Source organism: Hermetia illucens, chromosome 1, assembly GCF_905115235.1.
Source record: "Hermetia illucens chromosome 1, iHerIll2.2.curated.20191125, whole genome shotgun sequence".
In the NCBI taxonomy this organism is placed as follows: Eukaryota; Metazoa; Arthropoda; class Insecta; order Diptera; family Stratiomyidae; genus Hermetia; species Hermetia illucens.
This window is the reverse complement of record NC_051849.1, coordinates 132162754-132175999: the sequence shown is the minus strand read 5'-3', so window position 1 is coordinate 132175999 and position 13246 is coordinate 132162754. Positions and strand designations below refer to the sequence as shown.

Below are 13246 nucleotides of genomic sequence, written 5' to 3'. Positions count from 1 at the left end.
CCCTGTCCTATAGCATAATTCCGGTCCTCTGCGGTTTCACCCAGGGTAGAAAGCAAATCATCAAACGCTGTTTCTGTCCTCGGAGTAGCATGATCGAAGTGGCGAAAAGGTGTTATCTGCTCCGTTACGTAAATTCAAAAACAGGACATATGTATGAACAGGCTTAGGTCTGAGTTTCGCTAGCTGGACTTTGTCCTGTTTATAATTCATATACCGGTCATTTATGTTTTTCAACTTATATAATGGGGTACATAAATATGTATATAAGTATTCACTTAGAAGGAAAATGTTGGCATCGCAAATCAGATTTTTTCTCAACTCTATTATTTGAAAGTTTAAACGTGTTTTTCTCAAAACTATGTTTTTTGATACAAGCTTCTGTGTAAGAAACTTTTCCAAAAAAAGCCTACTGTACGCAAATCTTAAAACTTGTGCTTAATCATTTTGGTGTGCAATGATATTACCTTCCATTCTGTTTTAGAATACGTTTGTAATGCTTCAGTGTATCGTTGTATTTTCATTTCATTTCATTCATTTTCTAATCGTCTTCAAGATGTTCAACAATTTTTTTCCTAGGATGTACTGTAACATACTTATTCTTCAGCTTCTTAATGTTCTTGACAAACGAGATGTTTAAGAGGACACTTTCAGTGGTACAAGATTCTAATACCTGGAATTTTTACTGAATACCGTCGTTGAGTAGCGTTCGAAGGTTTCAAAATCTTACCATAAACCGTTGACAAAAGCAAAAGGTCCTAGCCGGAAGACTGGCCCGCCTCTGAGGGATAGTAGCCGTTTCCAAAGGATAATGAAAATTGGAGTTTTTCAATTTGCAGGCCTACAAATTTCTATCCGTCCTAGTCGCCTTTTACGACAAGCAGGGAGCACTTTCAATATATTTTCAATTACCAACTTGAAAGGGAATCACTATCTCAGTGTGGCATCCATCTACGCCTTAGGACGTCTGTTACACGTAGGGGCTTTTCCTCCCTATTCTAACAAATATGCTTGGGAAAATCTACGGGCGGAATTAAATTCACATATAGAGAATAATTGAAAGCATTTATAGATACTACCACATATGCTTTTACTCGATTGTACCTAATGAAACTTTCAAACTTTTATCTAATCCAAACTACTGATTCTTTCTTAAAAATCTTTATGTATTTGCACATTTGATTTCCTTATAAATAGTTGCTCATAATACCTTACGAAAAAAGGGGAAATTTTTAAACTTTACCATTCTTAACAATTTTCTTTTTCTTGCATGAGAGCGGATTGGGGTTTTTCGGTTTCTTTCTCTTTTTGTTTGTAAGTATATCTGTGTGTACTGGATCCTTCCGTAGAGTCTTTTGAGCTTTCGTCAGCAAGGAACTGATTTTCTGCGAAGCGATATCTTTAGTCTTCTTTGACGGAGGTTCAAGCACTGGTGCAGATCTGTGTAAATAAAGCAATGCTTGCCCAGGAATCTGCCGAAGGTAATGCTGAAGAGATCGATCTTGTGTAGTAACTATAAACTTGCTCACCTTCACCTGAAAAGAAAGAAAAATTACGTGCAGAGGCATGTATGAAATTCGAAAGTTCACTCATTTACTAAAAACGTGAATTTAGGGGCTGAAAGACCAATCTACCGATTTACCAAAGTCATCATGTTCCCAATTATAAAATTATTGTCTGTTAAATATTGGTACCTTCACTGGAAGGACGGAGGAGCAAGAGCCCTTCGGAAAAGGTGCATTTGTATTTGCAACAAAGAGAAAAAACTGCGGCATAGAACGTAAACGTGCCAAAAATGGCTAGTAAACTTCTCTAATTTGATAGTCCACACACTCAATATGGTGTTGGCAATGGTTTTCTACGATTCCACCAAATTTGATTTGATGACGGGCTGATGAGGCTCACCATTATATTAGCTGATCGCACAATTCACTTTTTCACCACATACGCACCACAGACAAGTCAACCTAATGCAATAAACTGGACACTTGGGACGGCGATAGAGGTCTTGTCGACTTGTTAAAAGCCGAAACCAACGCACACAGTTTATCGAAAACTTCTGTTGCGTTATAACAAAAACGGTTAGGAAGACTTTGTTTATCCTTCACTTCCACAAGCACTGCCAACATTTGAAGCAACTCCACCTATCAACGCCACTGAAGTCGAAGAAGCAATAAAACGAATGAAATTGGGGAAAGCAATAGGACCTGACGACATCGCATCCGAGCTCTGAAAAGCGAAGAACTGGGACCCAACCAAGTGGTTCAGTGAGTTCTTCAATCCAGTTATTTGCGAAGATAGAATAACATTTGACTGGCAAAAAAGTATCACAGTTCCAATATGGAAAAACAAACGTTATTTAGCAGAGTGTGCAAATTACCGTAACACATTCAAATCACAGTGAATCAGCCCGGGTTTTTCCAGAAATGGAGAAGTACTGACGCAATACACGCTGCATGATTACTCATAGAGTAACAATATGGGAAGCAACGCCCTCTTTACATTGCATCTCTGGATCTAAAGAAGGCGTTTGACCGTGTGCCACAGGAACTCATCTATTATGCTCTGCGACAACACCTAGAGCCAGAAGAACTGGTGCGTTGTGTTAAATTGCTCTATCACGATCCGAAAAGTAAAGTTCGAAATATGGCGTTTCGTGTCTCTGTCAGTTTTCATTAAGGAAGCCCCTTCCCACCAGCCCTCTTTGTTCGTGTTGTGGACACTGTCACACGGGACATCCAACGTCCAACGCCCTATACATTGCTTTATGCATTGAAAATTATTAAATAGATTGTTATCCACGGACCCATACAGGATATTAAGTTCTTTATGACTAAGACTTAGCGATCTTATGATAAAACCCGGACACGGGAGTTTACGAGCGAGGCATGTACAAATGTTTCAGAATCACAATAATATGCACGATATATGGTTACCATTTACATGGTACACCTCTACTGAAGTGCACTTAAGCTGTTTCAGGCCTCCCCGAGAACCCTATACTTCTCTACTGTTTGTTCGCCAAGTGCTCCTGGGCTACCCACTCCTTGCATGGGCTAGCCAGTTATGGAACTGAAGCCCGCCTTCTGATCAACTCGTCCAAAGGTTACTAACCTTTGTCCTTTGTTCGAAATCGAGAGAACATTCGCATAGAACAATCTCAAATTAATCTTGGTATTGAGATAATTGTATTTCCATTTTGAACAAGGCAGCGAAGGCGGACCTAGTGCTGTCAATGCGACGAGCGACAATAAGTTCGGTGCCGCCAACAGCAGAGACCACGCTTCCTAAATACACAAATTGATCAATGCCTTCGATGCTCAATAATACAGATAGGGGAAGTGTAATGGTCAGTCAGACAGATAACCTTGATTTGTTGGTGTTTATCTTCAGTCTGAACCTATTGGACTCTCTTTCCAAATTCAAAGTCGCGTGAGAGAACAAACTGGTGTCATCAACGTATTCGAGGTGTTTAAGAAAAGATGTGTCCACTAAAATCTCCGCACAAGGCAGCAAGATGGATATAACCGATAACAAGAATATCGATGAAAAAATGCAACCCTGGTGGCCGAGAGAGTAATCAAACCGACCTTTGCAATCTGAAAATTTTCTGGATTTAGGAAGGGAGGCAAATAGATTCGACTGAAGTGAAACACTAACAGACCAAGGTTTTCAGTCTAACTGGTCATTGCACTCTCCCTACCTACCTCCTTATTATATCAAATAGATGTAGCATTAGCGATCCGTAATGAAAACTCATTCAAAGTATTTTCTATCAAATTTCGTGTATTTATTCTATCGAAAATAGCTCAGTTGGTCTTTTCAATAACTGGAGGAATGATTATATATAATACTAACTGAAGCTGACAGACGTTGTTCTGCCTTTGTATGTTTGCAAAAACTATGGATTTTTTTCGAGTACTGGAAGAAGTAAACCAGTCAGATCAGAAGCAGGCAGATTGTAAAATCGTGCAACCCACTCTTTTGGTGTGTAATATATCCGGCGTGCATCCCGGTATTCTGGTATTTTAGTAATAGAGGCTCGATGTTCTGATTTCTTCTATTTCTGCTTCCAGTCGTGAATGTTGTTCTTCACAAATTTTAAACTGCTCTACTGGCTGACAGTTGCCGTGCATGACTGGTTGATCTTCCAATGTTCGATTCTTTTAGTGGCATTTTAAATAGTTTTCAGAATTTAATGTCTGTAAATTATTTAATTTATCTATGTTTGTCTCTATACAATCAATAGACAATATTAAATCAGAAATAATATAATATAATTTTCATAACAATCCTTTGAACGGTTTAGGTGCCTACAAATCGCAAACGGATATATATACCAAAATCCATTTTTAAGGTGTTGTCACCGTATACGTGAAAAAGGGCTGCAAGCTGTGCGCCGAATATAACCATGTAGGTTATCAAATGAAAGGTCTCGATTAGTACTTTCCGAAGCAGGTATTAGTTTTGAAATTGGTTATACAGAGGAGGAATGCGGGGATCCGAAAATGGTTCGAAATGTTCCATGCACATGGTATCTGAGCCTCAAAATAATCTCGACTGCGATATCTGCTCAAATAAAGTTAATTATAGAATATAATTATATTTTGGAAATTTACTGCAAACACCCTTAACTTCATCTTGGATTAATAAAATGTTGGAAAAGTGTATAATTGAATATGAAGCATCAACAAAGATATAACAGTTCAAATTTACCTCTTTCATGTCAAATTCCTACTTCATGGGAGACAAAATGTCAGTACCAGATTGAATTGAATACCGGGTACGTATATACACTACGTACTAGGTATAAACAGAAACATCGTGTAGCAAATATTCGTATCTAGTGTAGCAAATATTCGTATCTAAAGGGTCAACAAAACCTTTCATACCTGAACCGCCGAGTTTCCGGTTTCCCCACTTGTTTAAATAAACGAAGAGAAGAACAAAATCATGACACAAACCCAAAAATAGACGCCAATCAAACCAACCACGACACTAAATGACTACAAATTCGAACAAGTCCACAATTTTTTGTAATTAGGCACAACTCTCATAAAAAACAAAACCGAAATAAACGAAATTAACATTCGGATAATGCTTGCAAACAACAAAACATTTTACCTCGTACTGCCACTTCTGAAAAAAATATATACAGGAAAACAACATTTACAATACATGATTCAGCCTGTCCGAAGAAGAGAAAGTCAATGCTTTCGAACGTCGAACCCACACTCGCTGTTATTCATATTAAGATTTGAAAGCTCCAATAGGCAGGTAGACGACCTGTATGTACGACAAAAGAATTCCCAGGCAAGGTGGAAGGGAATCGCCCGAAGGCTCTCATATCCTCGGACTTAGTAGACAATGCAAATTTCACATTGCTCGTTTTCCTAAATTAGAGGAAGCGATCGCTGGACTGAGGCGAATAGAGACGTAGACTTCGAGACGCTTGGTATCGACATCGCATTATAGGACCATACGCCTCCTTTTCGAAATCTAGTCCAATTTAGCCGAAATCCGCCGCCCAGTGGAAAAGGAAACAGATGTTATTAGCGTAGTTAAGAGGGAACGAGGAAAAAAGACGATGCATTGTACCGCCCGTTCTCATAACCTTTGAGCCGATTTCTGACAAGTTCTTAACTGCAAAATTTTGGTCCACGAGTATCATAATTAAGCAGTGCTACGCACCAAAGAATATTTTCCATGTAGAAGAGGACGTTGCTTTCTATTAGGAAGCACACACAGTTCAGGAGAGACTTCCTAAAGGTGACATTCGGATCGTAATTGGTCAGAGATGTGATAGGAACGCATGGTATCGTTGACCGTAACAACAACGGTGAACGGTTTGTAGACTTCTGGAACTTCGGTCCTCAAATTGAATAGACAACTTACTTGCCCCTCAAAAAACATAGACTTTGAACAACCAGCTCGAAAATATTTATAAGTGCTGAGTTGCCAGGGAGCTTAGAAAACCTTGCTGACTTCGGGAACATGCAGGCTGCTCAATGAACGTAAGAAGCTGGGAGCTTTGTTGATGGTTGTTAGCGCGATGCCCGGGAATTTCACCACCGTGAAAAAGTACGTCCAACTCTTAAACTCTCTACAGAGTTGTTACTTCCACTCATCCATTAATGCAGGCAATTTGAGAATTTCCTTTCCTTTTCTTTAGTGCAACAACTGGAGGAGTATACACACGCTTCCTGTTTTCGTGAAGGTATTAGCTAAAACCATTCTGAAGCGCATCAAGGAACACTTCGAAAGCTTGATCGATATAAAGCATTCTGATTTCCGCTCTGGATCCTCCTGTAACGACCACGTTAACACCCTTCGCATTATTGTGGAGCAATATGTGGAATTCAAATCGCCGCTCCACCTGCTCTTTATCGATTTCAATAAAGATTGATACACTAGGACTATATTTTTAAGGCTATACAAACATTTTTAAACATTTTTTATTTAGTGTGTCATTATTTGTCATTCCTATGAGCTATATTGATTTTCTAAACCATACTAGTGAACAAGGGAACATCCGAAAATAAGATCTGTTAGCAAACCCTTTTATTTGGAAAAAAATCTTCTATCGAAATACACACCAAGTTGTTGGAAGCACTAGCGGACTCTCTTCATCCTTATATCACAGTTGCACGATAGTGTCCTGACTTTAAATTGGTTGGAGGCTCCATAATATATCATCACCGCCTAGTTAGCCCATCCATATCACACACAGCTAACAGCGTAAAAAAATCGAAGACAGGTCGTAGCTGACCAAAGAGAGGCCATCAGAAAATTAGTTGGGGTCACAAAGATAAAATATCGCAACAACTAGTACCAACATGACATGTTAAATAAACAAGTCGGAATACCCGAAGCTCGGCACTTCAGATAAAAGGTTCTGTGTTCACCTTATCTGAGCAAGTCTCTATGCACGTTTTTCCAGTTTTTCCATTCGTACATAGCTAAGAATCCAATTCACGCATTTCCATTTTACTTTGTGGACGGAAGCATACATACGTACACGTTCATCTTATTGAACACTAGCCGCAAATTTCACTAGCATATACGTATACACGCACATGCAACTCGCCAGAAATTAAAATTTATATTCAAATAACTAAAAACAGCTAAAAAAGAAAGGCGAATGTGTCTCCGCCGTTCATATAAATTCACATTACACATATGATGATGACCTCATACACGTCCTAGAATGCAATAAATTTACGTGAAATTCAATATTTTGACTTTCAATAACTTTGTTAATAATATTTAGATGCGTTCCAACTTCCCAGAGTTATGTCCTATATTATCGCCTATGTTATCACAAAAATTTTGTATTTCTAGGATAAAGTTAAGGGGGTTTTTCACCAAATTTTGTATCTTTAGGACAAACTTAAGGGGGTTTCGGGTAAATTTCCAAAATATGTTCTCAGAACGAAACCTGTTTCACTTTTTGGATCACACATTTTGAGCCTTCACTCTCCTATGTTTCACCTAATGTCAGAAATAAGATCAGTTTCAAAGTACTAATCGAACCCTTTCTGATACCCCATGACCATATTCTGTGCAAAAAAAATTGCGCTCCCATTTCGCACATATGGGGGAGTCCCCTTTAAACTCAATACAAAATAGCGCCACTCGCTGCATGAAAAGGAGCACACAGACCACATGTTCTGACCAAATTTCGTAATAATCGGTGCAGCAGTTTCGGAATAAATCAGATGTACCATGCAGACAGACGGACAGACAGACATTGAATTGATTTTAATAAGGTTTTGTTTCACACATGAAGTTATGATGGCTATTATTAGCGAATCGGGTTTTACATCTAGCTTATTGTCCATATGAGATATCCAACGACGTCAACCTGTTTTCCCCTTTTCCCGTTTCTACTTCTACGTCGATTATTTAGAAATAATAGAAGCAATCGCTGCTATAGAGGCTTTTTTTGACCCAGGCAATGCGTTAAAGTCTTGGAAAAGAAGCTTGTCAACGGCTACGTAAAAAATTAAGTTTATAATTATATTTGTACTTTCGATGTTAGATCCCAATTACCATTCCTTCTTGAACACCTTTCGTATAGTAACTATCAATAAAGAAAAACAAAGCAACATATTTACCATATCTCGTACACAATCGGACCCCCCAATCGGTTTTCCTTCATGCCCGCATTTAAAAACTGAAAACTGCTTAACAATCCTAGTCGCACCAATTAAAGGTTGACCCAAATGCTCTGCCTCAAGGATGATGCATTGCGTTGTAAAACATCTAAGATCAGTTTGCAAATATTTTTTCAGTTGATCTTCTACTGCAACTTTATTCTGTAAATAGGAAATGAATGAATTTCCAACGTTTATGTCCATGAAAAAATACTCACTTGTAGCGCAGCTTGGCAAAAAGTGGCGTCAACTAACACTTGATATGGCTGTTTGTAACCAAAATTTGTTGCATAATATGCAAGCAGCTTCGAAGCTTTTTTGTTGCGCAAGATTTTCATTCTGTATTCGTTTCCATTAACAAAGTCCTGCAGAATAAAACGACAATTTTTGTTATAAGATTTACGAGAATTCTACATACGATCAAAGGAAACTTGACAATAAGATATAGAGGGTATTTCGGAGCCTAGGCACTGTATAGTGTCAGCCTCTTGATTTTTTTTTAGATTTTTCAGTTGTGTAGTTTCTGGTAATAGGTTTGGTAAAGAAATAATCACTTTCGACTCCCCGCATTCTCCAAGTTTCCAACAAATGTCAAAATTGAGACAGGCGTCGGATACCGAACATGTCTATATTTGCTGAAAAAAAAATGTACACCCCTTTATTGCATGTATGGAGACCCCCCTTCAATTTTACATAGAAAAATATAACCTTTCCTTTCCTTTCCACCAAATTTGGTTGCGATCGCTAAAATCGTCTCCGAGAAAAATGCGTGTGACAGACAGTAAACCGATTTTAATAAGGTTTTGTTTTACACGAAACCTTAAAAATTATTAACGGTCTTAAAGATGTATTCTTCCATCTTTAGTGTTTTCAACTGACTAAGGCTATTTAATGTTGTTGCTACTTGGTTGTTTGTAATATGAAAGTGTTAAAATTTTATTATAAAGTTAAAAATATCAGCAGTATAAGCACTTATGAGAAAACATCTCTCTGAGTTAGTAAAGCCGATATGAATACTAGATTGGACGATCAGGTTCGAAAGGGAACGGATTTGAAATTTGCTGAACTTGAATTTTGAATAAAAAATCTGCAATTTGAAATTGTTGAGAGATTCTTCCCAAATTTGTCAGAAACTGAAATAATGCCGAAATTTTCGTTAGCTCAAACACTAAAGTAATATAGATACGGTTTCTTTGGGCCAGATAAGTATTCTGATAATTGTTAATTTTATGCTTGCGGAAAATGGTGTTTGGATTAAATAGCTAATTACATATCGATGACGAATTCAGTTCCTCCTTCGCATCTGGTTATTATGATATTCATGTATAAAGTGTTGTACCACTGTACCACATGCTTTCCAATTTCAATTTACAGCGGTTATTATACGCTTTGTGGTAGTCGAAGAGGCTTTAGATGGATACTTTGAGGTATTGCCTGCTTTCTGTTTGGTTTCAGTTGACGTTTTCATCGTCACCGTGGTTGGATGCCTGCTTTTGAAGTTCATGGATTTAGCTTTCACCTTTCTTTTCTTTCCTTATTTTAAGAAATCATAGCCTCCTTCGCATTTCAAACACTTTCGTTTGACAAACCACGGCCCTCGGTCCCTCAGCTTAGACTTACACTATCTGATGACAATAATTCCAACATTATATGTGTGTATATCAAATTGCAATTTTCAAAGAGCTTTTGATGATTTCAATGATCGTTTCTTCAGTTAGAGTCAGCTGTTATGAAATTTATTTATACTATTTTATTAACACTAAGAGGGCAAAGACCCTCTTTTAAGTTTGACATTGATCGGATTTCTGAGACTTGCCGAGCTATATTGGCCATTTTCTTTAACTGCGCTTTGGTACGCTTTTGCACTGTATAATACAGTAATTTTCTTTTAACTATTTAAAACCCTTTTCAGATAATTTTGGTGAGAGCAGTAAGGCATAGCGCGTCAAACACACCAACCTGCCGGTTGCCAGCAATGCACTGCAACTGTTTCCACAATTTTCCGAGAAGCTTGCACTTCTCCCCCCATTGTCCCATGGTAAGCAATTCTAGGACGCCCCACTTGTAGGCCATTCTGGAAATTAAATTATCGCCCTTCCTGAGTTTGTGACCTATTCACTACCACTTGCGCTTTCTGATTAACACATTCACGGATATCAGGCCCGTACGCTAAACCAGTTCTTCATTAGTTATTTTCTTAGGTCATTATTGCCGTTCTTCCCTTGGGTCTCCTCTTTGTCAATAGCATCATCTCATAGTTCCACGCTTTAGAGCTGAAGCATTAGGAGGAGTCGTGTGTTAAACGTAGGACCTCCAATGTTTGCCATTAGCCCTTCTCCGCTGCTGCCTTGATTTGCTCCAAAAAGACTTTTTCGGAGTCGATGAGGAGCAAGTCGAGCGAAGGTCTACACTTCGCCCACTGTTCCGATGATCTAAAGAGTGTTAATGTGGTCGATACCGGAGGATCAAGAGCGAAAACTAGCCTACTATCTGTCGATACTCGGTGATTGCCTTGAGTGCACAGATATTTGCACTTCTGTTTGAAGGGGAAGTCGGCATGTAGTTGCTCATAGAAAGCATTTTTCTTCACTATATCGGGAATCTCCGTTGGTAAGTACAACTACGCAATTGTAGTGCTCCTTAACCTGTACCAGAACCTTACAGTCAAGATCATACTAAAAACCAGTCCCCGGTCAAGAGAGCGCGATGCAATAGTCAACAGCAGCTGTCTGACACCGGGACGGTGGAAATGCCTACATTGAGCACGAAGTTTAATTAGTGCCCATTATGTATTTTGACAAATATTACCATTCCACTTACCTTGAAACGATTAAAAACAGTTTTAAATCCTTGAACCGCAGATTCTCGCCCTCTTATTTCAGACAGAAAATTGCCCGCAAATTTACTTTTTCACATAAAAATTATATTCGTACTCTCGATTATTATTATTATTGCTTCAGGAGAAACTACGAAACTTAAAAATAATTTTCATCCCATTCGCTAACTCCAGCGTGAAGTGCTCAGAGCAAAACTCATCTGACGGCCGTCAAATGGTTTGTTTTGAATGAAGCGTGGACATAACAACAATAGAAAGCGCACAGGTTGTCAAAAATAACCATGTGCTAGAGTTAGAAAGGGTCAAGCATATGTGTATGAATAAGATAAAGAATAGGCCATGCGATAGTTGAGGAAAGAACCTCCTCAGATGAGGCAGTCCTAACTTGGTAAATTGAAAGTTCCCACCAAGGAGTAAATTTTAATTTCAAATATTCAGACATACCAATATTGATTGTGTGTGCCCTTTAATATAAATGTGTAGCTCAATTAGCTACAAATGAAAAACAGCGGCAAATCAGTTGGTTGTTCTGAACAGATACCTAGCACTCTGCAATCAGGAATAAATTATGAAATCAAGGTTTTTTTTACGAAGCATTGTGAACGATTGAAAAGTCACTGAAGCTATTCGTTCTAGCTCAGAAAAAGCCGTTACCACCCATATGGCAAATAAAGAAAATAAAATTAATGGCGCTTCCAATCTGATTTAGATCTAGGCCTTGAAGCGTGTAAGAGCACCTCATGTGAAAACGGTAACGGTACGCTAAGAGGCAATGTGGTTCGCTGATTTCGCTGAGGCCTTCTTCTTCTTTTTCTTCAGCCTTTGTCCCGTTCACAAGCGGGGTCGGCTCGTCGTGATCGGCTTCGCCATTTGGCTCTATCGAATGCCTGATCTGGGTGCAATCTCGAGGCTTTCAAATCCCCATCCAGCGTATCAAGCCACCGCTGCTTAGGTCTGCCTTTTGGTCGTTTACCATCGACTTCGATGTTCAGACCAATCTTTGCAAGTGAATTCTCGTTTGCACGAATTGCGTGACCATACCATCGAAGACGCCTCTCTCGCAACTTTTCCACGATCGGTGCAACCCCATAACGATCGCGGATTTCCTCATTTCGGACGTGATCTAAACGTGTGACGCCACTAGTCCAACGTAGCATCTTCGTCTCCATTACCGCAAGACGTCGTTCATTGTCTTTTATGGTCGGCCAACACTCAGAACCATAGAGAGCGACTGGACGGACGACATTGCGGTAAATTTTAGATTTGAGACGTTCGTTGATACGTCGATCACAAAGGACACCAGTTGTGGAACGCCACTTCATCCAGGTTGCGTTAATGCGTGAAGCAATTTCATAACGCAGCTCTCCATTGGCTGATAGCGTTGACCCGAGGTATTTAAATCGCTCAGTTCTGGGCAGATCACTGCCGCTGACAGTGATTGTGCCTGTTTCATGGGGATCGGTCGTCAAAAATTCAGTTTTGTTTAAATTCAATCTGAGACCGTGTTGCATGAGGCGATCATTCCATTTTTGAACAAGTTGCTCGAGATCATTTTTGCTATCAGATGCTAGGAAAACATCATCTGCATAAAGCAGTGTGTAGGGCGCTGGACGTTGGATATCCCGTGTGACGGTGTCCATAACAAGGACAAAGAGGAGTGGTGAGAGGGCACTTCCTTGATGAACTCCAACAGAGACACGAAGCGGTTTTGATACACCCGCCATACTTCGAACTTTACTTTTCGGATCGTGGTAGAGCAACTGAACCCAGCGCACGAGTTCTTCTGGCACGAAGTGTTGTCGTAAAGCATACCAGATGAGTTCGTGTGGTACACGGTCAAACGCTTTCTCTAGATCCAGAAAGGCAATGTAAAGAGGGCGATGCTTCTCACGGTGTTTCTCCATGAGTAACCGCGCAGCGTGTATTGCGTCAGTAGTTCCGCAGTTCTTGACAAATCCGGCTTGATTCACGGTTATTTCAACGATTTCGCGAATACGGTTGTCAAGAATACGTTCAAAAATCTTCATGGTATGGGAAAGTAAGCGGATCGGACGGTAATTTGAACATTCTGCTGGGCTACCTTTCTTTTTCCATATTGGAACTGTGGTACTTTCTTGCCAGTCAGATGGTGTTCTTCCTTCCTGAATAACCCGGTTAAAGAATTCACTGAGCCACAGTGTTGGGTCCCAGCTCTTCGCTTTCCAGAGCTCAGATGCGATGTCGTCAGGTCCTGTTGCTTTCCCCGATTTCATTTGTT

The 13246-nt window shown here is 39.5% G+C and overlaps 1 protein-coding gene across 2 annotated transcripts; it reads right to left on the bottom strand.

Moving 5' to 3' along the window:
* Positions 1-1142: 1142 nt before the first annotated feature.
* LOC119646563 (rRNA-processing protein UTP23 homolog) lies at positions 1143-11267 on the bottom strand. 2 transcript variants are annotated; one of them, XM_038047043.1, is made up of 5 exons: positions 10974-11267; positions 8372-8518; positions 8115-8315; positions 1527-1532; positions 1143-1469 (listed from the first exon to the last, which is right to left on the bottom strand). In XM_038047043.1, the coding sequence occupies exons 2-5, from the start codon at positions 8489-8491 to the stop codon at positions 1230-1232; spliced, it is 567 nt and encodes a 188-aa protein (XP_037902971.1). In that variant the 5' UTR covers positions 8492-8518; positions 10974-11267; the 3' UTR covers positions 1143-1229. The 2 variants fall into 2 exon arrangements, with proteins under 2 accessions (XP_037902971.1, XP_037902970.1); XM_038047042.1 differs by having other exon boundaries at positions 1143-1532; positions 10974-11260.
* Between the last annotated feature and the right edge of the window lie 1979 nt (positions 11268-13246).

Coding starts and splice junctions, on each gene's coding strand:
- LOC119646563 (XM_038047042.1), bottom strand. CDS start 8,491: ATGAAAATCTTGCGCAACAAAAAAGCTTCGAAGCTGCTTGCATATTAT. Junction 8,316..8,371: donor TTTGCCAAGCTGCGCTACAA/GTGAGTATTTTT, acceptor TCCTATTTACAG/AATAAAGTTGCAGTAGAAGA. Junction 1,533..8,114: donor CCGATTGTGTACGAGATATG/GTAAATATGTTG, acceptor CTTTCTTTTCAG/GTGAAGGTGAGCAAGTTTAT.